General features: G+C 37.2%; 1 protein-coding gene across 3 annotated transcripts in view; it reads left to right on the forward strand.

Moving 5' to 3' along the window:
- The window catches only part of Wdtc1 (WD and tetratricopeptide repeats 1), a 67591-nt gene that overhangs the window by 19891 nt on the left and 22083 nt on the right, over window positions 1-25617 (forward strand). For all 3 annotated transcript variants that reach the window (XM_026391636.2, XM_026391634.2, XM_026391635.2), the window contains 3 exons: window positions 2321-2404; window positions 24837-24883; window positions 25224-25335. In XM_026391636.2, coding sequence (XP_026247421.1) covers window positions 2321-2404; window positions 24837-24883; window positions 25224-25335 — 243 coding nt within the window. The remainder of the gene's footprint in view (window positions 1-2320; window positions 2405-24836; window positions 24884-25223; window positions 25336-25617) is intronic.

Below are 25617 nucleotides of genomic sequence, written 5' to 3' on the forward strand. Positions count from 1 at the left end.
AGTGTGTGTAGTGAGGGAGGGATACCATCTGTGTGTTGTGCACATGCATGTACATCTGATTGTTGGGTGGTACACACAAGAGTAAATATAGTTTCTTTATGCTGCTGCAGCCACTGAGTTGTAAATGTTATGTAGAACCTGGGGGAATCTTAGTCCCAGTGTAGCTTAGACTCTTTCTTCTCTTCTGTACTAAAGCCTGTCCTGTGCAGTTTATATGTAAAAGTCTCTGATACCTGTAAGATGAATAGAAGACTGTATAGTCAAGTGAGATGGCTTCCAGGCTTTGTCATCCCTTACTAAAGGGGCCATCCAGGGTTTTTTTGTTTTGTTTTGTGTTTTTTGTTTGTGTGTGTGTGTGTGTATGTGTGTGAGATTCATTAAGTGTATTTATTTTTTTAATTTAAAAAATTTTAGGGGCTGGGGATGTGGCTCAAGCGGTAGCGCGCTCACCTGGCATGCGTGCGGCCCGGGTTCGATCCTCAGCACCACATACCAACAAAGATGTGTCCGCCGAGAACTAAAAAATAAAAATATTGAAAATTCTCTCTCTCTAAAAAAAAATAAATAAATAAAAAATAAAAAAAAATTATTCATATTAGTTTTACATGACAGTAGAACGTATTTTGACATTCATATATGGAGTATAATTTCTCATCCTTCTGGTTGTACATGATATAGAATTTCATTGGTCATGTAATCTATATGCACATAGGAAAGTCATGTCCAATTCATCCTACTATCTTTCCTATTTCCATTCCTCATCCCTTACCTTCATTCCCCTTTGTCTAATCCAAAGTACTTCTATTCTTCCCTACCCTCACCCTTTATTGTGAGTTATCATCTACATATCAGAAAGAGTATTCGGCCTTTGGTTTTGGGGGATTGGCTTATTTCACTTAGCATGATAGTTACCGGTTCCACTCATTTAACATTTATTGGCCAATGCCATAATTTTATTTCTCTTTAAGGCTGAGTAGTATTCCATTGTGTATATATACCACATTTTCTTTATCCATTCATCTGTTGAAAGGCACCTAGGCTAAATCCATAGCTTAACTATTGTGAATTGAGCTGCTATAAACATTGATGTGGCTGCATCACTGTAGTATGCTAACTTTAAGTCCTTTGGGTATAAACTGAGGAGTAGGATAACTGGTTAAGTGGGGGTTGCATTCTAAGTTTTCTAAGGAGTCTCCATCTGCTTTCCAGAGTGATTGCACCAATTTGCAGTCCCACCAGCAGTGTATGAGCCATCCAGGTTTAAAGGAATAGAATCAGCCTAGGCATGATGTACTTCTATAGTAAGAACCCCAAACTACAGTCAGAAGTTTCATCTCATCACTGTCCTAATTAACTATCTATATGACAGTCACTGTGCTTTGATTTTTTTTTTCCCATCCAAGTACTAATCAGGTCTGACCCTGCTTAGCTTTTGAGATCAAATGAGATTAGACACATTCAGGATGGATGGTATAACCATAGACTATGCCTCAGTTTTCTATTGTTAAATAATATCTTTTTGCCTCTACGATGATTTTGAGCATGAAATATTAAAGGAAATGAGAAATGCTTTGACAATGCTTTTTAAATGCTAAAAAATGTAAACTAGAATATGTTTTTAAATTAAGTAGTATTCAGCCTAAACTATAGTCATCATCTAGAAGGACTGAGTGCATGCCTGTATAGGAGCCATGTACTTGGTGCATGTTTTAGCCTTTATATTTTGTATATTTCCCCCTGAATCCTCCTAACTTTGTCTTTTTGGGGGATTTGGGAGATGTCATTAGACTGGGTGTCCCCAAGAATAGACTATTACTTAGAGGTACAAACTCAGTAGGTTACTTTTTTCCTTAATGTATCTTCTACAATGTATATCCTAAATATGATACCTACCCTCTCCAACCTAAATATGATTACATTCCATATTTGTTGTTTCCATTTTTTATGTTACTTTTTGTCTTAAAAAAACAAAAACAAAAACCTCAGGGCTGAGGTTGTGCTCAGTGGTAGAGTGCTCGATTTGTATGTTCGAGGCCATGGGTTTGATCCTCAGCACCATATAAATAAATAAAATAAAGATTGTGTTCAACTACAACTGAAAAAATAAAATATTTAAAAGAAACTCGACAGAATTTAGTGTTTCATTATACATTCTCTTCTGTTATACTCTATTGTCAGCCTAAGAGTAGTACAAACTCATATACATCAATTCATTATCTTTTATATTTCCTGTAGTGCCCAGCCTGGGCTGGATATAGAATTATGTAAATACTAAATTATGTTGAATTGAATCAATGAAATCATGAGTTTCTATTTCCAGGAGCGAGGTGCCCTGAGCTTTGAACGGCGCTACCATGTCACTGACCCCTTTATCCGGCGGCTGGGCCTGGAAGCAGAGCTGCAGGTAAGAGATTTAGTTTACACCCTAGAAACATATGACCTTCTCTTCTTTTCTGCATGCAAGACTCCTCTTGATATTGTTAAAAGCAAATACATTACCTCTCCTTTTATTAGCTAAATCTGAATCCAGTTTAGTGATCAACACAGTCACATAGAAATTATTTTTTTTGAACTTGTTATTTGCTGTGTGATTTTCTAAGCTTATTGAATTCCATATCACTCTTTTTACTGTTAGTGTAGACTGTAATGATTCTTACCTGTATATAGGAATTCAGAATTTACAAAGTATTTTCAGACATATACACATAATGCTTAGTTAGATGCATACATACATTTTTTTATTTTCACTTCAAAGCAGTTCTATGGGAATATAAACAGGAAGTAGGTATTTTTAAAAACAAGTTAAGAAAGGCCAAGCACCTTGTCCAGGATTTGTCTAACAAATCCACAAAGGGGCCAGGCTTTTAGTCTAGAAATATATCTTTTTCGTTTTGTCTGACATAGAGGCATTCAATTGCGTTTTCTTATTTAAGATTCTATTTAAATTCAACTTTTAGGTGTCCTACCCAACTTAGTGTTATGTCTAGGTTGAGTAAGAATTCTCTTTGGCTCCTTAGGTTAGTATTTATAAGTGAAAGTATTGATCTTAGAAAAGGAAGTAGAATTTCGTTTAATGTTAGCAGTGTAATCTTGAGGTAATGAGATTATAGGTGATTGTTTTTTGCTTCCTTTTAGGCTTAAATTTGTGTCTGTTATAAAATATAAAGTATAATTACATTAATAGTAATATGGAAAAGGTTGGGGAAGTTACTTACTTTTTATTATTATTATTATTATTATTATTGCTTTGTCAGGGATTGAATCCAGGACCTTGCTCCTGCTAGGCAAGCATGCTACCACTGAGATACATCCCTAGCCTGGGGAATCACATTCTTAATCCTATCTCAGTAATACAATTGTTATTGGTATTTTGAATAACTCCTTTTATCTCTTGCAAATTTTTACATAATTTTAATCATACCTTACTTTGAAACTTGTGTCTTTTTAAAGTTAACATACAATCTTTTTTTCCATGTTATCAAGTAGTCATCCCAATTTTTCCTTATTGTTTTGCTGATTATAGAAGTAATAAATGTCATAGTAGAAAATATGGACTACATAGAAAAATATAGGGAAGAAAACAATCATTTTAATTCTACCATATAGAGATAAACATTAGTAACATTTTGTATGTTAACATTGGTAACATTTTGTGTATTATGAAGCAGAATTCTTATTAAGAGACTGGATATTTGAGGAAAACAATTAGTTTTAAATCCTGTCTTTTCCACTTACTAGCTCTATATAGCCTTGTACAAGTTATCCGTAGTTTATTTTTTAATTTTTTATATTTATTTTACTAGGGATTGCATCCAGGGGTGCTTTACCACTGAACCACATTCCCAGTCCTATTTATTTGTTTGTTTAATTATTTATTTAGACACAAGGTCTCACTAAGTTGCTTAGGGCTTCACTAAGCTACTTGGGTTGACTTTAAACTTGGGGTCCTCCTGCCTCAGCTTCCCAAATTGCAGGGATTACAGGTGTGTACCTCCACACCTGGGGACCTGAGCAGTTTTTTTGGAGTGGTGGGAACAAAAGCTATTTTGGAGGAGCTGGTTAGTGAATTGGAAGTGAGGGAACAACAAGAGCAGGTGTAGACAACTCTGAAACTTTTTTTTTTTTTTTAACAAAAGGAAGCAGAGAAATTGGTCAATAGCCAAACAGGTCTATGGGATCAAAGGAAGGATTTGTAAGAACAGGAAGAAATATTAGAGCGTGTTTATGTTGATGAGAGAGGAAAATATTGGCAGAATATCTGAAGCAGGAATGTCCTAGGGAAGGCTGTAGGGAAGGATTCAGAGTAAAAGCAGAGGCCGTGGCTTTTGATAGGAGCAAGGACGATTCTGTCATTGTTACAGGGTCCAATGAAGTCTAGGATTAGGAGAGACACATGGACTAGAGAAAAAAAAATCTAGATAGAGTCACAGAGGTAGTCTATACTAGCAACTCAGCAATAGATTGCATGCTTAGCATACTTGAGGCCCTGGGTTCAATTTCAGCACACACACACAAAAAAAGAGTGGCGATTAAACTACTGTTACCTTAGCAAGAATCAAGATATTAAACTGTCTTTTTTGGGGGAGGTGGGGTATACTGCCACCATGCCCAGGTCAAACTGTCTTGTAATCATTCATTCTCATGCACATGCAGTGATAACAGAAAAGCCATTTTTACTTAAAATGCCCTGGAAGTTAAGCAGTAAAAGGTATTAATGTTATTAAATTTCAATCCTTAAATACAATCTGTAGCATTCTATATGATGGATGCGAAATACTCACAAAGTCCTTGTGCTGTATTCTGAAACATGATGGTTGCCTTGAAGAAAACACTTGAGGTGCAAGTTCAAGTAAGCATTATTATTATTATTTTTTAATGGAACACCATCAAAAAGAATATCTAGCAGGGGTTGGGGTTATGGCTCAGTGATAGAGCGCTCGCCTCACACACGCAAAGCCCTGGGTTTGATCCTCAGCACCAGCACCACATAAAAATAAATAAATAAATAAAGTTATTGTATACAACTACAAAAAAATAAATATTTTTAAAAAAAGAATGGCTAGCAGACAAAAACCATGATTATTCAAAAGTGAGTATTTGGCAGACATTTTCTTGAAAAATGAATAAAGTGAACTGTCAGGAAAACAACTGACAGTATTTTTTGCCAAGGAAAAAGTTTGAGTTTTTAAGCAAAAAGAGAAAATTAGAGTATAGGAACACTTGTATCTGTCACCTAAAGTTGATAACTTTTTGGCACTTTGAATGACTTTCTAGATGGGATCCATGGTAATATTAACAAATGTTAGCAATGTTGTATGGGCAGTGTAGGTCTGGCTAGAATTCATTGTGCCACAGAGCCAGTTAGCAATGTTGTATAATAAAATGTGTTAACATTTGAAGATCTTCATATTTCAGTGAGTCACTGTTTTCAAACTGACCAATGTATGATAAAACAAAATCATTCATATATAAGAGACCCATTTATAGATTCAGTACAGAATCCACCAATGTGTTTTTTGGTATTTGGGTTTTCTGGTGCTAGAGATGGAACCGACAGCCTCATTCATGCTAAGGATATGCAGGATATGTTCTACCATGAAGCTACATCTTCAGCCCCATACCAATTCATTTTAATGTAGCAGGTGACCAATCATTCATTTATGTGGTTTCAGATTCTACATTCTAAGTAACCTTTAAGAAACTATTACTTGGCTGAGTGCAGTGGTGCCTGCCTATAATCCCAGCAGCTCAGGAGGCAGAGGGAGGAGGATCACAAGTTCAAAGCCAGCCTCAGCAATTTAGCAAGGCCCTAAGCAACTCAGTAGTCTCTAAATAAAATACAAAAGAGAGCTGGGAATGTGGCTCAGTGGTCAAGTGCCCCTGAGTCCAATCCCCAGTAATCTCCCCACAAAGAGAAACTATTATTTGTCAAATTTTGGTATTACATCAAAGAAGGATCTACACAGTTATCTGAAAAGGCTATTGAAATACTTCTCCTTTTTCTAACTACTTATCTTTGTGAGCCGGGATTGTTTTCATATTTCTTCAAACTAAAATAACATTGCAACAAACAGTGCAAAAGCAGATGAGAGCTGGGCACAGTGTTGCACGCCTATAATTCCAGTGGCTTGGGAGGCTGAGCCAGGAGAATCGCAAGTTCGAAGCCAGTGTCGAAATTTGGTGAGGCACTTAGCAACTGAGACCCTGTCTCTAAATAAAATGTAAAAAAGGGCTGGGGATGTGGCTCAGTGGTTGAGCACCCCTGGGTTCAATCCTCAGTACACACACACACACAAAAAAAAAAAAAAAAAAGCAGATAAGAACCTATTAATCTGCCATTATGCTAGAAATTAAAAGAGGTTTGCAAAAATATAAAACAGTGCCACTCTTTTGTTTTTTTTAGTTGTAGACAGACACAATACCTTCATTTTATTTATTTATTTGTTTGTTTGGTTTTTTTATATGGTACTGAGGACCAAACCCAGTGCCTCTCACATGCTGGGTGAGTACTCTACCACTGAGCCACAACCCCAGCCCAGACTTTCATAATTTTACCATATCAATATATAAAGATATTTTTTTTTTTTTTTTTTTTGGTATGGAAGTGGATGTGAAGTTTTATTTATTTATTTATTTATTTATTTATTTATTTTTTATTGTTGGTCGTTCAAAACATTACATAGTTCCTCATACATCATATTTCACAGTTTGATTCAAATGAGTTATGAACTCCCAATTTTATCCCGTATACAGATTGCTGTATCACATCAGTTACCCTTCCATTGATTGACATATTGCCTTTCTAGTGTCTGATGTATTCTGCTGTCTGTATTATTCTCTACTATCCCCCCTCCCCTCCCCTCCCCTCCCCTTTTCTCTCTCTACCCCTTCTACTGTAAATCACTTCTTCCATTTGAATTATCTTGTCTTACCCCTCCTTTCCTCTTATATGTCATTTTGTATAACCCTGAGGATCGCCTTCCATTTCCATGCGATTCCCCTTCTCGTTTCCTTTCCCTCCCACCTCTCAACCCTGTTAATGAAAATCTTCGTCTCAAGCTCTTCGTCCCTACCCTGTCCTTGTTTCCTCCCCTTATATCAGAGGAGTCATTTGGTATTTGTTTTTTAAAGATTGACTAGCTTCACTTAGCATAATCTGCTCTAATGCCATCCATTTCCCTCCAAATTCTGTGATTTTGTCATTTTTAAATGCAGAGTAATACTCCATTGTGTATAAATGCCACATTTTTTTAATCCATTCATCTATTGAAGGGCATCTAGGCTGATTCCACAATCTTGCTATCGTGAATTGTGCTGCTATGAACATCGATGTAGCAGTGTCCCTGTAGCATGCTCTTATTAGGTCTTTAGGGAATAGACCGAGAAGGGGAATAGCTGGGTCAAATGGTGGTTCCATTCCCAGCTTTCCAAGAAATCTCCATACTGCTTTCCAAATTGGCTGCACCAATTTGCAGTCCCACCAGCAATGAACAAGAGTGCCCTTTTCCCCACATCCTCTCCAGCACTTATTGTTGTTTGACTTCCTAATGGCTGCCAATCTTACTGGAGTGAGATGGTATCTTAGGGTAGTTTTGATTTGCATTTCTCTGACTGCTAGCGATGGTGAGCATTTTTTCATGTACTTATTGATTGATTGTATGTCCTCTTCTGAGAAGTGTCTGTTCAGGTCCTTTGCCCATTTATTGATTGGGTTACTTGTTGTCTTATTGTCTAATTTTTTGAGTTCTTTATATATTCTGGTTATTAGGGCTCTATCTGAAGTGTGTGGAGTAAAGATTTGTTCCCAGGATGTAGGCTCCCTGTTTATCTCTCTTATTGTTTCTTTTGCTGAGAAAAAACTTTTTAGTTTGAGTAAGTCCCATTTGTTGATTCTAGTTGTTAACTCTTGCGCTATGGGTGTCCTATTGAGGAATTTGGAGCCTACTCCCACAGTATGTACATCATAACCAACTTTTTCTTCTATCAGATGCCATGTCTCTGATTTAATATCAAGCTCCTTGATCCATTTTGAGTTAACTTTTGTGCAAGGCGAGAGATAGGGATTCAGATTCATTTTGATGCAAATGGATTTCCAGTTTTCCCAGCACCATTTGTTGAAGATGCTATCCTTCCTCCATTGCATGCTTTTAGCCCCTTTATCAAATATAAGATAGTTGTAGTTTTGTGGATTGGTTACTGTATCCTCTATTCTGTACCATATAAAGATATTTTTAATCTTTTATGAGTTCAGAGTGTTGTGTTACATGAACATACCATAATTTATTTACATTATCCCTAATATAGACATGTAGATTAATTCTAATCTTTTGTATGTACAGAGTTATTGCCTTCCATGGAGTTTTTTAACCTATTTATTTAGGTACTGGGTATTGAACCCACGGATGTTTTAACACTAAATAAGCTACATCCCCAGCCTTTTTTTTTTTTTTAATTGAGACAAGGTCTCAGTTTCCCAGGCTGGGCCTCAAACCTGCAATCCTCAGCTTCCTGAGTTGTTGGGATTACTGGTGTGAGCCCCCATGCCTGGCAAGTTTGTACCAATTTAAACTCCTGTTATACTTCTTCACTCTTATATCAGACATAATACTCAAGAGACATTGTTTTCTACCAAATCCCAATATGATCAATATTATTTCGACATTATTCAAACAAGTGCAAAATGATGAACCAGGGAGAACTTAATACAACTTTCACACACAGAAAAATGTGGTTTAGGTTGACACCTGAAAGATGGATGGGAGTAACTAACCAGATGGGTGGGGTGGTAGGGAGAGAAAGAATGTTCCAGAACAGCATGTGAGAGAGAGCAGAAGGTACTCAGTCCAAGAGAACAAACAGTCAAAGAATACAAATAGAAGAGGAATGACAGATGAGGCTGATAAAGTGAGTGTGGATGGATTATTTATCGTGAAGGATGCTATAAGCTATGTTGAAGACTGAGGACAGTAGAGAGCCATTGAATGGCTTATAGCATAGAAACAACACGATCAGAGTGTGCTTTAAAAAAATTAATCTTGTCAGGATCAGGTTTGGTGGTGCACACCTGTAATCTCAGTAAATCTGGATGCTGATACAGGTCGACTGCGAGTTCTAGGCTAGCCTCAGCAATTTAGCAATGCCCTAAGAAACTTAATGTCTCTAATTAAAAAATAAAAATAATCTTGGCTTCAAAATGAAGAATAGATTGAAGAAGTTTAAACTGGAGACAGCCAAACCAATTATGAAGTGTGACAGTGACTCAGGAAGAGGTTAAAGGCTATCTGAACTAAGATAGTGGTAGTTTGTTTGGATGGAGAAAAGTCGGTAGATTTGAAATGTTTAAAAGATAGAATCATCAGAATTTTTGGTGATTGGATGTGGAAAAATAGGAAGAGAAGAGTAACAAATGAAGGTCTGGCTTGAGTGGCAGGGTAGAAAGTAGGATCGTTTGCTGAGTTTGGGAACATTGGTACATGAATAGATTTGAGGGAAAGATGACCTGTTTGGTAATGATGTTCTGTGTCCATTTAGCAGTATCTAGACAGGTATTTGGATTTGAGCTCAGTATAGAGGTATAGTCTAAAGATGTTATTTGGGAGTAGTGAGCAACATATAGATTGGAGCCATGAATGTGAGTTGTGATTGCACTTGGGGAATGTGTATAGTAAGAAGGATGTCTAGATGAATCTATGAAAATCGACTTTTTGAGGGGGTGGGTACTGGGGATTGAACCCAGGGGCACTCAACCACTAACCACATCCCCAGCCCTTCTTTGTATTTTTTTAGAGACAGGGTTTCACTGAGTTGCTTAGTGCCTCACCATTGCTCAGGCTGGCTTTGAATTCTGGATCCTCCTGCCTCAGCCTCCCGAGCTGCTGGGATTACAGGCATGCGCCACTATGCTTGGCTGAAGACCAACATTTAAGGGCCAGGTGAATGATGAGGAGTATGTAAAACGTTAAGAACAACTATAAGGAATCTCCATACTACTTTCCAAATTGGCTGCACCAATTTGCAGTCCCACCAGCAGTGTATGAGTGTACTTTTTCCCCCCGCATCCTCGCCAGCACTTGTTGTTGTTTATCTTCATAATGGCTGCCACTCTTACTGGAGTGAGATGGTATCTTAGAGTAGTTTTAATTTGTATTTCTCTGATTGCTAGAGATGATGAGCATTTTTTCGTGGACACAGCCACATCAATGTTTATGGCAGCACAATTTATAATAGCTAAACTGTGGAGCCAACCTACATGTCCTTCAGTGGATGAATGCATAAAAAAATGTGGCATTTATATACAATGGAATATTACTCAGCAATAAAAAGTATAAGATCATGGTATTTGCAGGGAAATGGATGGCATTAGAGAAGATTATGCTAAGTGAAGTTAGCCAATCCCAAAAAAACAAATGCCGAATGTCTTCTTTGATATAAGGAAGTGACTCAAAATGGGGTTGGGAGGGAGAGCAAGGGAGGAAGATTATTTCTAGATAGGGAATAGGAGTGGGAGGGAAAGGGAGGGAGAAGGGGAATAGCATGGATGGTGGAAGGAGACCCTCATCATTATACAAAATACATGTATGAAGATGTGCATTTGGTGTCAACATACCTTATATACAATCAGAGATGATAAATTGTGATATAAAGGTGTATTAAGAATTATAATGCAAAAATAAATAAAATAATTAATTAAAAAAAAAAGAACAACTATAAGGACTGGAGGTTGATAGATGCTTCTCTGACATGCACGAAGCTCTGTGTTCAGTCCTCAGTACCACCAAAAACCAAAACAAATAAACAAAAAAAAAACAACCAAAGGGGTAGGAAGGAGAACAGAGAGCATGATGTTGCAGAACACAGAAGAAAGTTTCATTGAGGAGAAAATGGTCAACACCATCAAATACTGCCAAAGGTCAAGTAAAATAAAGACCAAGAAGTATCCATTGATTTTGGGAAAGGAAGCCATAATAGTAACTTTGGCAAAAGCCATGTCTCTGGAGTATGGTGTTGATAAATAGAAGAATTATTGAGAAGTGAAAGGATGAAAGTACCAAATATAGTTACTATTTCAGCCCAGCTATAAAGGGGAAGAGAAATGGAAAGCCATAGTTAGATCCAGATTTGGTACCGCGGAAGGAATTTTTTAGGTTAAAAGAGATTTGAGCATGTTTAATCTCTAGAGCAATGAATTGGTAGAGAAAGTGAAAGTTGAAGATATATAAAGTAATCTAAAGTGGGGGTTTGTCAAATATATGTTGCAAGAGAATATTGTGGTAATGAGTTAATGGATTTTTTTTTTTTTTTTGAGAGGAGATGTCCTGCTATGTTGTTAGGCTGGTCTCAAAATCATGGGGTCAGGGGCTAGGGATATAGCTCAATTGGTAGAGTGCTTTCCTATGTACAACAAGGCCCTGGGTTCAATCCCCAGCACGAAAAAAAAAATCCTGAGCTTATATAATTCTTCTGCCTCACCTTCTCTGGTGGCTGGGACTGTGGGCACATGCCACCATGCTGGGCTTTGAATCGTGGACTCTTAACTGGGTAGGGAAGGAGAGGAGACAGCTTGTCTGACTGGGCTTGGTTAGAGGTCCTTTTAAGATGAAGAATCACCAAAGCATGATGTATACAGATATAAAGATATTCTCTTGTTCTTGGCTTTTTCTACCTATCAATATATCTTAGAAATCAAGCCTATAAGTTCATAGAGTTCTTCCTTATTTTTTATATGTGTGGTACAATCTTGTGTAGCAGTTTATTTATTCAATGGATTGTCCAACTATGAGCACTTAGAGTTGTTTCTAATAGTTTATAATTACGTCAATACCATAGTGAATAACCTTGAATATATGTATTTTAGTATTGCTGGAGATGTAACTTTAGGTGAAAAAAAAAAACAAACCTAGAAGTAGAGTGCTGGTCAGAGGGCAAATGTATGTGTAGTTTTGTTAGATATTGCCAAATTTCCCACCATGGGAGTTGCACAGTTTACCTTTTTGCCAGAAATACATGAGAGTGCCTGTTTTTCTACAGCTTACCAATGGACTCTGTGGTTAAGCTTTTGACTTTTTTTTTTTTTTTTTTTTTTTTTTGGTGGTGCTTGGGATTGAGCACAGGACCTTGTGCATACTAGGCAGGCACTCTGCCAACTGAGCTATACCCCTAGTCCCCTTGACCTTTTTTTTTTTAACATCCTGACAGGTGAAAAAATAGTAGGTCAGTATAAGAAAAATGATATCTCAGAGTAAGTTACATATCTCTTATGAATGAGTTGACTTACATTTCATATGTGTGAGGGCCACTTAATGTAATTTTTGCCAATTTTTCTGTAACAAGGGAGAACAATAATTAATATATGTTTCTGCATATTTTTTGGCAGACAGAAGTGCAGGAAGGATAAGCAGAAACTAATGAAATTGGTCACCTCGAGAAGCAGAGGTGGCAATGGTGGAGGGATGGAAAAAGGAAAGTAACCCTTCTCTGGACTTTTTTATAATTTTCACTTTACAAACCATGTTGAGATTTTACATACTCAAAAAGTAAGATTGAATCAAGAAAGATTAGAAGATGGATGCCAACTAAATCAAGTAATTTTTTTTTTTTTTTTTGGTATGGGGAGTGAACCCAGAGGTACTTTACCACTGAGCTATATACCCAATCTTTTTCTTTTCTTTTTTATTTTTGAGACAGGGTCTCACTAAGTTCCTGAAGGTCTTTTTAAATTGCTAAAGTTGGCCTTGAACTTGAAATCAACCTGCCTCAGCCTCCCAAGTCACTGAGATTACAGTGAACTTCAAATAAATCTTTTTTTTTTTTTTTTTTTTTTTTGTTAAACAGGGACTGAACTCAGGGGCAGCTCTAACACTGAGCTGCATCACTAGCCATATATATATATATATATATTTTTTTTTTTTTTTGAGACGGGGTCTTGCTAAGTTTTTGAGGCTGGCCTCAAACTTGCAATCCTCCTGAGTCTCTGAGATTACAGGTGTGTGCCACCATGCTCAACTTGAACTATACTTTGTAGATTTGTTATTGGGGATAGTATTGCTATAGCAATTCTGTAACATTTTTTTTTAGTGAGAGAGGAGAGAGAGAGAGAATTTTTAATATTTATTTTTTAGTTCTCGGCGGACATAACATCTTTGTTGGTATGTGGTGCTGAGGATCAAACCCCGGCCACAGGCATGCCAGGCGAGCACGCTACTGTTTGAGCCACATCCCCAGCCCCTATTCTATAATATTTTATATGTGTGTTGTAGAATTGAATGAATAAACATACCAATGCCAAAATTATCACTGTGGCAAAAGGAATATTCAAATAGGGAAAGGCAAAGAACTCTGAAATATTGTATTGATATTATGAACTCATGATTTTTAAAATATGTATGTAAAATGTGTGTGTGTATGTGTTTATCTAGCTTTTGTCCATTGAAAGGGTCTAGAAACATTACACCTCAATAACTACTGTTTAATAAGCTAGGTGTGTGGCACATGCCTATAATCCTAGCAACTCAGGAGGATGAAGAAAGAGGATCACAAGTTTGAGACCAGCCCCAGCAATTTAGCAAGACAAAATAAAATAAAAAGGGATAGGGATGTAACTCAGTGGTAGAGCAATACTGGGTTCAATCCCCAGTATCTCATAAATAAACAAACAAATAAATAGATAGTTACTATTTTTAAAATACCATTCCATACTGTAAGGAATCAGGAGTCCTTGGAGAAATAATTGGCTGGGACAGAGAAAGTATAAGGTGAATCTATAACATATTGTGCTGAAAAGTAAAAAAGTATATTAAAAATGATAGGAATATATTGTAAAGACATAGGAGCCAGCTTGCAGGCCATATTGTTGGCCAGATCTGGAATAATTTTAGTATATGGAATGAATCATGACTGTAGTAAATTAAAACCCATCAAGTAAAAACAATATTGAGTTTTGGGGCTGGGGTTGTAGCTCAATGGTAGAGCACTTGCCTAGTACATGTGAGACACTGGGTTTGATCCTCGGCACCATATATAAATAAATAAAATAAAGGTATTGTGTCCATCTATAACTAAAAAATATATTTTTAAAAATCTGAGTTTACACCAATGGAGGTGCAGTTCATTCTACTAGAATGCCAACCATTAAATAAAGAAATGATAGAAGTAGAAAATCATCATTTTTATGACTACCATACTAATAAATGATTGAGGCAGGAATAATCAATGGGTGACTGAAACCATTGTGTGAAAATTTGATGAAGGACAAAATATTTGCACAATATAAAGTATTTCCTCACAGATAACAAAGGGAAAAATCGTAACATTATGGTGGAGAAACCTGGTGGGTACCACTTTAACCAGGACAAATAGGCAATATATGCCACCTGATATTAAGCAATGAGGACACAAAATCATTGAGGGAGTATTTCTGACAAAATACATTAGCTAAATCTAATGAGGAAATAGTGAGACAAATCCAAACTAATCAGAAGAACTGATTTATTCTTCAAAAATGTCAATGTCATTAACAAAGAAAGGCTGAGGAGCTTTCCAAGGTAAAAGACCAAAGAGTATGACAGCTAAATGCAGTGTGTGATCCTGAGTTGGCCCCTGGGTCATGAAAATAAAGAGGATATTATTGGGACAGTTGTCAAAATCTGAATTTGGAATTCAGAATTGTAATTAGGTATTGGTATTGTATTAATGATAAATTTCTTGTTTTTATAAATATCCCTGGATAAATAAAAGAACAACAGTGTTCTCAGAAAATACACAGTAGTGGATTAGTGGAAAGAGTCTTGCAGTCTGCAAATTATTATCCAGTCAGGAAGAAAGTGCTGTCACATGTGAGTGTGGTGGGGTGGGTATAGAGACAAAGCAGGGAGAAAAGGAGAGAAATAAAATGTGGCAGTGTTAATAAATTAGATGGAAAGGATGTATGGATATTCTTGTACTATTCTTGAAATTTTTAATACATTTGAAATTGTTTCAAAATAGTAAGTTAAAAAGGTTCATTGAGAAAATACAAAGGACTGTTGTAGCAGCAACCAAATAAGATAGCCAGAAGGAACTTGAGATTAGAGAACTTAATGTTAATTAGTATTAATTTTAAAATATTCTATTATATAAAACTATGTCACTCTTCCTTTTTCCTTGGACATTTGCTGAAAATTCACCAAGCCCCTTTTAGTTATGTGTTAGCTCATCTTGACTCAATGATTTTTATTGCCATAGATGGACAGAGACCAAATATCTGGGCTTTTCTGCAATCTCAGAAAAACAGGGGGGTGGGTGGGAGGGCACTTGCTTTCATTTTTGGTTATATCACCAGAATTTTCCTTTTTCACATTGGAGATTGTGATCACACTTTGATTCCTCCTATTTAATTCATCTGTGGGATTTCTTGACGTGGTAGAGAAGAGAGGAGAGAAAATTCATTTTACAAATGAGAATAAAACTGAACATTTCTGAGGTCATATGAGTGTGGAAATAAGATTAATGGGATTTATGTCAGGCCTATTACTCCAGAGTTCATATTCTTCCCACCTCATCACTGTGTCTTATTTTTAAAAGGGCTCAATAAACAGTTCTTTGCTTGTGGATTTATTCTTTTGCCTTATTAGTTTTCTTAGTATTATTCTTTAAAAAGTTACATATATTATACCAAATCTTGAGATACTCAAGTCTCATATAAAATGGTATGGTATTTGCATATAACTCTTGCATGAACTCACAAATACTTTAAATAATCTCTAGATTACTAAAAATTCCTAATAAAATGTAAATGTTATGTAAATAATTGTTGTTTCAAGAATAAGTATAAGAAAAAAAGTCTTCATGTTGATTACAGGTGCAGCCATCATAGCTCTGTTTTTGATCTATGACTGGTTGAATCTATAGATATGGGATCTAGCAGTATAGGGATCCAACTATATATATAATTTATTCATAAATTAATTTATTCATAAATTCAAGTTACAAGTTTATGGAACCAAATCATAAACTAGACCAATATGCTTTTTTAATAGAATTGGTGGAGCAGTTCCATGAGCATAGTGCAACCTGCTCTAACCATTTGTCAGTTTTTTCTTTTTTTACATCTTAGAGAAGTAAACTAGGTATCAAGTTCATCAAATAATCACATTCAAAGAAAAAGATGGGGAGGAGATTTGATTTCATGAGAGATTTCAAGAGGTAGCAAATTATAGTATGTGGGCCAAAGCCAGACTACTACCTGTTAGTTTATTTTGTATTTTATTTAAGTGTACAATTCAGTGTTTTTTAAGTATATTCACCAAGTTGTGCAATCATTAGTGGTTGCTAACTCCAGAACATTTTCATCATCCCCAAAATGAACCTCTTACCCATATTAGCAGTCACTCATTCCCCTTGTCCCATCCCCAGTGGCATCCCAGAAACCACTAATCTATTTTCTATCACAATAGATTTTCCTATTCTTGACATTTCATATAAATAGAATCAGACAGTATGTGGCTTTTTTGTGTCAGACTTTTTACATTTAGCATAATGTTTTAGAGGCTCATCTATGTTGTAATATGAATCAATACTTTGTTCCTTTTATGGCTAAACATTGCATTGTTACATTTACCATAGTTTGTCCATTCATAGTTTACAGACATTTAGATTGTTTTTACTTTTTGGTTATTATGAATAATGCTGCTATAAAACCTCATGTGCAAGTTTTTGTGTAAATGTATATTTTCAGTACATACCTAAAGATAGAACTACTGAGTTATATGGTAACTAAATGTTTAACTTTTTGAGGAATTGCCAACCTTTTTTTTTTTCCTCTCAGTACTAGGGATTGAACTAGGGCATTCTACCACCAAATTACATTGCTTTTATTTTCTTGTCTTAAGACAGGGTCTCACTGAGTTTCTAGGCTAGCCTTGAACTTGCAATCCTGCCTCAATCTCCCAAACTGTTGGGATTGTAGATATAAGCTTCCATACCCAGCTACTAAACTGTTTCCTAAAGTGGGAGACATATATGACAATTCCAATTTTTCAACATTCTCACCAATACTTTTTTTTTTTTTTTTTTGATACTAGAGATTGAACCCAGGGGTGCTTTACCACTGAGCTATATCCCCAGCCCATTTTATTTTTTGAGACAGTCTTGCTAAGTTGCTTAGGGTCTCACTAAGTTGCTGAGGCTAGCCTTGAATTTGCAGTCTTCCTGCCTGAGCCTCCCAAGTCACTGGAATTACAGGCATGTGCCATGTATCCACCATCAACACTTCTTATTATCCATCTTTTTGACTATAGCTATCCTAAGAGGAATAAAGTAGTATCTAATTGTTTTGATTTTCATTTCCTTGATGGCTGGTGATGTTGACACTTCTTTTCACGTGCTTATTGGCCATATTGGTTTATTTTCTTTGGGTAAATGTATTCACATCCTTGGTCCATTTGGATTATTTGTCTTTTTGTTGATGAGTCATAAGAGTTTTATTTATGTGATTTGAAATTTTTTTCTTTGTGTTGTTTTCTTCCTTCTTTCTTTTTTATTTTTCAAAAAATATTTTTTTATTTGGAGACTGGGTCTCACTAGTTTTCCCAGGATGGCCTTGAACTTGTGATCCTTTCTTGGTAGTGCCTTTTATGCACAAAAGTTTTACCTTAAATAAAATCAAATTTAATTTTTTCTTTGTCACTCCTGCTTTTGGTGTTGCATCTAAGAAACATTGCTATGCTGGGTGTGGTGGTACATGTCTATAATCCCAGCTACCTGGGAGGCCAAGGCAGGAGGATTGCAAGTTTTAGGCAAGCCTTGGCTACTATGTAGCATAAACCCTGTCTCAAAATAAAAAGCAAAAAATAAAAAAGTTCAGTGGTAGAACTCTCTTGGGTTCGATCCCTAGTGCTATCTCCCTGCCCACACACACATATACAAAGACTATCCTCCCATTGAATTGTCCTAAACCCTTATCATAAATCAAGTGACCACAAATGTATGGAATTTTTTTTTTATTAGCAGCCAACTGTATTCCATTGATCTAAATGTCTATCCTTATTCCAGTACTATTTTGTAGCATGTTATGAAGTTGGGAAGTATGAATCTTCCAACTTTGTTTTTTTCCAATTCCAAGATTGTTTTTTTGGTTATTCTGGTCCTTTGAATTTCCATACAGATTTAAAGTCTACTGCCACCTGTTTTTATAAATAAAGTTTTATTGGAACACAGCCACACTCATTCATTTATGTATTGTCTGTCTGCTTTAGTGATTCAATGGTAGAATTGAGTAGTTCAGACAGAGACCATATGGTGTGCAAAGCCTAAAATATCTACTATCTGGCCCTTTAACGGAAAACGTTGTCAACCCCTCCTTTAGATAATGGAGTAAACGCATGCTTTGAAGCACCAGAGGTCCATTCATTCTAGATATGCCATTCATTAATTCACTCATACATTCAAGCACATATCAAGTGCCCACTGTATGCCAGGAATATTCTAGACATTGGAGAGATGAATATAGCAGCAAGTAAGTCCAACACAGTTCTTGTTCTCTTGAAGCTCATTGCCATGGCCTACAGCACTCCTTTAAATTCTGGTCTCCACTTACTTCTCTGAGCCCATTTTGTTCATCTTACTTGTCCTTTTCATCACTATGCTCTGGCCACTTTGGTTTTCATTCTATTTCTATAGCAAAACAAGCTTCTTCCTACCTTTGTGTTTGTTCTTCCTTACATGTGGAATTATTTGCCTTGAGATCTTTTTGTACCTCACTCCTTATCAACATTCAGATTTCTTAAGTATCACTTCCTCAGAGAGGCTGTCCCTGACTACAGTACATCTAGAGCATGTCCAGACCACCATGTTTTATGTTCTTCATAGCACTCACTGCTCTCTGACTCCTGTTTATTTTTCCTCTCCCCACCCCACTGGAGTTTTCTGCCTTATTTACCACAGTAGCCTTTGCATGTATAAGATGCCTAGTACATAGTAGTTCTCAAATACTGTTCAGGAATTGAATAACTAAAGAGACCTTGCAGAGATAGACAGAAGATGTAGGCTCAGTATAAGGAAAAACTTTCTAGCGTGAATTATTGTTGTTGCCTTGCCTCACTATACTTATAAATATTTGGAATTTTAGCTATATATATTCAAGTTGAAATATATTTTGAATCACTCCATTTCAAGACTTCTAGAAGTAGTAATGTAAATGTATAACACACTAAGGGAGAGGTGAATAGATATGGTTTAATCTTTTTATAAAATATTTTTTAGTTGTTAATGGACATTTATTTTATTTGCTTCTTTATATGTGGTGCTAGAATTCGAACCCAGTGCCTCACACATATGAGGCAAGAGCTCTACTGCTGGTCTACAACTCCAGCCCCACGGTTTAATCTTTAACATGGACGTTCTATAACCAATGGTAGTGATGCATAGGAGGAGAAAGCTAATGTTATAGGTTGGGACGTGAGGGAGAGAAAACAAAATCTCATCAGCTCCATGGAGATACAGGAGGTATGTTGGTCTGACTCAGTCGTGTTTCCCTGAGCCAGTACAATACTAGCATATAGCAAGCATTTAAGTTTTAAGAGAGAAAGTTCTAAATAAAAAATAGGCAATGTGACATTATGGTTAAAAGCCAAGCTCTGAAATCCCTTGTCAGACAAGAGCTCACATTCTAGATATTCCAGATTCATTGAACTTTTTCTTTATCTGAAACGTGAGGCTAGTAACAGTGTTTCCCTCATAAGGTAGTTGTAAAGCATGTATGAAGGGCACAGTGGAAGTGGTGAGGCAGTATATATTAGCTGCTACTACTAAAATCTTTCTTTTTCTCTTTCATTATTGAGGTATGATTTACCTAAAATAAAATGCATTGATTTCAAGCATTTGGATGAATTTTGACAATTGTGTGAGTGACTACCACACTCAAGATTTAAAGAAAAAAAAATGCTTCCGTCACCTGAGAACATTCCCTGTGCCCTTTTTCTTTTTCTTTTTTTTAATTGTCTTTGTCACAATATCTTTATTTTATTTTTATTTTATTTATTTATTTTTATGTGTTGCTGATGATCAAACCCAGGGCCTCGCACCTGCTAGGCAAGTGCTCTACCGCTGAGCCACAATCCCAGCCCCTGGTACCCCTTTTCAATCACCTTCCTATCTCAAAGCAACTACTTTCTGGCTTCTGTCTCCATGGGTTAGTTTTCCCTATTCTTGTACTTTGTGTAAATGCAATTTTATAGTCTGTAGTCTTTTATATCTGGCTTCTTTTGCTGTGTTTGTTATCTATGTTCATTGCTTTTTATTGCTGAGTAGCATTTCACTGTATGGATATACCATAGTTTGTGTATCCATTGTTCTGTTGTTGTTGGGTTATTTCCAGGTTGGAGCTTTTAAAAATAAAGCATCTATAAATATCCTCATACTAGTCTTTGTATGGACAGATGTTTTCATTTCTCTCAAGTAAATATCTGCAGTGGACTTGCTGAGTCACAGGGTAGATATAAGCTTAGCTTATAAGACATTGCCAAACATTTCTCTAAGGCTATAAGGCAATGGTAGCAGTAAGATTTTTTTTTTTAATTTTAATATTTATTTATAAGTTCTTGGCGGACACAACATCTTTGTTTGTATGTGGTGCTGAGGATCGAACCCGGGCCGCACGCATGCCAGGCGAGCGCGCTACCGCTTGAGCCACATCCCCAGCCCTTTTTTTTTTTTTTTTTTTGGCAGGGGAGGCTGTCTCAAAAAATAAAAAAAGGGCTGAAGTCGCAGCTCAGTGGTAGCACGCCTCTGGGTTTAATCCCCAGTATGGACCAAAAATTTAAAAAATTTTTTAAAAAAGTTTTGATTTATTTTGTTTTTTGGTCACCCCTCACCCACTTTTTTCTTTATGGTGTGGGGGATTAAACCCAGGGCTTTAGCTGGGCCCACCTGTAATTCCAGCAGCTCCGGAGGCTGAGACAAGACGATCATAAGTTCAAAGTCAGCCCAGGAACTTAGCAAGGCCCTAAGCAAAATAGTAAGACCCCTGTCTCTAAATAAAATATATGAAGGGCTGGTGGTTAAGTGCCCCTGAGTTCAATCCCCAGTTCCAAAAAATAAAAAAATAAAAATAAATAAACCCAGGGCTTTGTGTACACAGCCCCTCCCTTTATTTTTGTCATTCACTGTTAAACTCTGGTATGTCCTAAGCACATTTTCTTCTATTCTTCACTGCAAATATAGATTGTAAACCTGTGGCCAAGTCAGCTATTTATCAAACCCAAGATAACTCCTCTTAAACACTTTGTTCTTTGAAGAATAGGTTTCAAAATGTGTCTTCTAACTTGTAAAGGCCTTTAATAATATTTTTTACTGTAGTTACTTTGTATTTTTGTAATGGTTTGAAATTTTTTCCTCTACTTATTCCAGTTTACCTGCCTGTGAGCTTTTTAAGCATATAAAGAAGAATCCTAAGTATCATATTTAATATGTCTACTATAGACCCTATCTTCTGCACTTTGAGATAGGGTCTTCTACTAATTTGAGAACAAATATAGTCATTCTGTTTTTTAGTTGGTGTTTTTGTTTGTTGGTTTGGGTTTGGTTTTTTTGGTACCAGAAATTTTTTTATTTTGAGACAGGGTTTCACTAAGTTGCTTAGAGCTTCACTAAGTTGCTGAGGCCACCTTGAACTTGCAATCTTCCTGCCTTGGCCTCCTGAATCACTGGGATTACAGATGTGTGCTACCATACCCAGTTCTCAAATATAATCCTTCTGGAAGCATTAATACATTTCTCATTACCTGAGGGCTTGAACTCCTCAGTTAAAATCTGCCATGTGTCTGTTAGTCGTACTACCTTCTGCAGGCTTCCTAACCTCTCTGAGCATTGCTTTTCTTATTCCTGATATGAATAATGAGAATGGTCTCTTAAATGAGGTAATGGATGTAGAGTAGATGTTAGTTTCATGTTGCTGCCATACAAACTTAGGAACAATACAAGTTCATGATCTTACAGTTCTATAGATCAAAAGACTGATATAGATCCCACCAACGGGTTGGCAGCGCTATGTTTTTTCTGCAGGTTGTAGAATAGAATTCATTTTCTTGCTATTCCCAGCTTCTAGAGACTGCTGCATTTCTTGGCCCCTGGCCCCCTTCCTCTAACTTCAAAGTCAGCAACAGTGGGTACAGTCCCTTTCACACCTCTTTATCTCTAGTTCTCTGCAGCCAGGAAAGCTTCTCTGATTTCAAGGATTTGTGTGATTAGATTGGGCTCACCTATGTAATTCATTGTAACCTCTCCTGTCTCAAGGCCCTTAATAACTGCCTCTGTGGCACAGTAGATAATGCACTGGACTTTCAGCCAAATCTGCAGTGGCCATTTTTTGAGATAGTCCCCCCTGCCAAAAAAAAAAAAAAAAAAAAAGCCCTTAACTTTAATCACATCTGCAAAGTCTCTTTTGCCACCTAAAATTACATATTTATAGGTTTTAGAGAATTAGGATGTGGACACCTGCAGGGGGCCATTATTCTGCTTGCCACGAATAGTTTAGCATTACACATAGCTCTTTGTAAACCCTCAGTAAGTGGCGGTCATTCAAGGCCCTTGGTGCTCTGTGAGATTTCAAGGTAAAGCTGTGACCCCTGGCACAAGTAATTTACAGTCAGGTGAGTAAATGAAAGAGCTAAGGACAGAAATAATTCTGACCCAGAAAGAGTGAACAGTGATTTGACCAGAGTGTCATGGGAAGGCTAAAGGCCTCAGATCAGCAACTGATCTGGCAAGTTTAAGCAGAGATGTGTCCGTCATGTGCACCTGTGAGGAAATGGGTTTCAACTCAGATGAGAGTATTTACAGGACAAAGAGCAAGGGAATGAGAAGGCAAAGGAATAAACTTTTTTTTGACTAGGCAGTTGGGAGATTAGACTTGACCATATCTCTCAATTTTTTCCACTAGTCCCACTAACTGGACTCATTTGGTTAGTTAGGCAACAGATACATGCCAGGCACTGTGCCTGGCCTTGGGGATTCAGTAAACATAGTCCACAAAGTTTGCTTTCTTAGGGCTGGTGGAAGAAAATAACCACATCACCACAGAGCCATAACACAGTATGACATTAGGAGCCCTTAGGAACATACTTTCTCCCTCTAAAAGACGGGGAAGAAACTACCTATAAACAGAGACTTGAAGAATGAGTTGGTTAAGATGCTTTGGGTCAAAGAAACTACCTATAAACAGAGACTTGAAGAATGAGTTGGTTAAGATGCTTTGGGTCACAAATGACAGCCCAGCTCAAATCACTTTTAAGAAGAATGAACCAGGGGGCTGGGGTTGTGGCTCAGTGGCAAAGTGCTTGCCTTGCATGTGTGCAGCCCTGGGTTCAATCCTAAGCACCACATAAAAATAAAAATAAATAAATAAAATGAAGGTATAAAAAGAAAAAAAGAAGAAGAATGAACTGATTGACTCACTTATTTACTGGAAGGGCAGGAGTAGGTTGGTGCCAGGTTTAGTTACTCTTATTGGTCTCACTCCAATATTTTAGGATCCCTTGGCTAAGCTTCCCCTGCATATTTATTTCACTCTCAAGCTAACTTCCCTCATGATGGCAAAATGAGTGCATAGTTCCAGGTGTCATGTCTATATCCCTTGAATTCAAAGGAAGAAAGACATCTTTTCCATAGACTGTCACCCCAAAATGAAAAAAACACCATTTGCAGAGGCTCCCTCCTAGTACCTGTTCCCCATTGCGTCTGATAGGGGTCACAGGTTCATTTCAGAACCAATCCCTATGGCAAGTGTCTGCCACGTCCTATTTGGTTTAGGCCTAAGTCCCTGAACCCATTACTGTGGCAAGAACAATGAGTTTGTGCTTCCTGAAATATATATATCTGATTTGAGGCAGGGAGATAATTACGAAATGTAAATCAGGGTGCTATTAGAAAAGAGGGAAGGTGAAGAAACAGAACAGTATTTAGGAATGCCTAGTGACTTCTTCTCTCCCACCATGTGAGACTCAGTCTGTTCTCTGTACCTTCTGCTTATTCATGGATACTCTGTCTTCATAACCCTAACCTTGCCATTATTTCTCCCTGTGCATGCTTTCAACTTCAGCATTTCTCTGCATTTCTCAATTCAAATCCCAAAGATAAAAACTCTGGCCCAGTTTACTTTACTGCACCAGGCTTCAAAAGATCTGAGACTGGTATACTGTCATGTCTAGTACCCAAATAGTACCTCGTTTGTAGTACATACTTGATAAATATAAGTAAACAAATGAAAGATTATTCTTCTAGTTATTTGGCCGCCTTTGTGTCAGATGCTCCTCTGAGCAAATTTTCTTGGCTGAGGGGCTGTCCCTTGGAGGGACCATTGACATACCCTTCTAGTTGTAGAAGCAGAAATATTTTGGATCTCACTTCTACTACTTACTACTATCTGAACTTCCGTTGACTTTTCTACAAAATGGGATCAGTGAAACCTGTCCTTCAGAGCCCAGAGGTGCCCAGTGACAAGTGAGATTATGAATATGAAAGTACTTTATGTACTGTAGTATGCCAAGCAGTTTAATCAATTCTGGCCACCCACATTCACTCTCAAGCTAACTTCCCTCAGGATGACAAAATGTGTTCATCATGAAGTCAAAGCCCATCATTCTGTGGAAAACACTGAAGATGGGAAGACCAGTTTATGCTCAGGGCGTAGCTCAAGGATAGAGCACTTGTCTAGGATGTCTGAGGTCTTGGTTCAATCCCCAGTATAAAAAAAAAAAAGGCGAAACAAAACAAAAAGAAAGGCAAGTTTTTCTGCTTAGTTCTACTTCTCCCCAGGAGGATCTCTAACTGGCTCTCTTTTTGTCCCTTGCCATTTGCCTTCCCAGGGTCACTCAGGATGTGTCAACTGTCTGGAGTGGAATGAGAAAGGAGAGTAAGTATGAGCTAGAGAGTTCTGAAGGAGGCGTGAAGAAGCTGAGAGAAGGGGCTTCCTTCTTTTGAGTGAATCTAAGTAAAAAAAAGCTACTCTCTTCTTATGTTTAGGCCATAACTTTTAATACAGTTAAACTATCAATCCCAGTTAGTTGGAAGGGTGGGTGACCATCCAAACCCTAGTTGTTGTTTTTTTGTTGTTGTTGTTTTTACTAGTCAGTGTATTCAAGGATAATGGGAAACTTCTAGTTCTTTGGGTCCCAACTTCTATAAACTGGGAATGTGGGGAGGGGGAGCCTGGGAACTTGAGAAGAAGTCAAAGCCCATCATTCTGCTTGCAGCTTGCTGGCCTCTGGTTCCGATGACCAGCACACGATTGTGTGGGACCCGCTGCACCACAAGAAGCTGCTCTCCATGCATACAGGACACACTGCAAATATCTTCTCTGTCAAGGTGAGCAGGACAAGCCAAAGAGCAAGTGATGGTGTGACTGGGCTGTGGGCATGGTCATGTTGGCATGTGTATGTCTCATGTACCCTCTGGGGTCACAGACCCCCCCCCCCATGGTCTGAGCCTTTGATGGTGATGCCTGAAGCTTCATCCCTTTTCCATGCCCTCCTTTGTCTTTTAGAGCCAAGAAGCCAACTCGAGATGGACTTATAATTATGTGAGCGTTGAGGGTGGGGGGGATGATTCTGAGCTTGAACAATTTTTTTTAAAGAGGAATTTATAATT

This window comes from Urocitellus parryii, chromosome 11 (genome assembly GCF_045843805.1).
Source record: "Urocitellus parryii isolate mUroPar1 chromosome 11, mUroPar1.hap1, whole genome shotgun sequence".
Taxonomy (NCBI): Eukaryota; Metazoa; Chordata; class Mammalia; order Rodentia; family Sciuridae; genus Urocitellus; species Urocitellus parryii.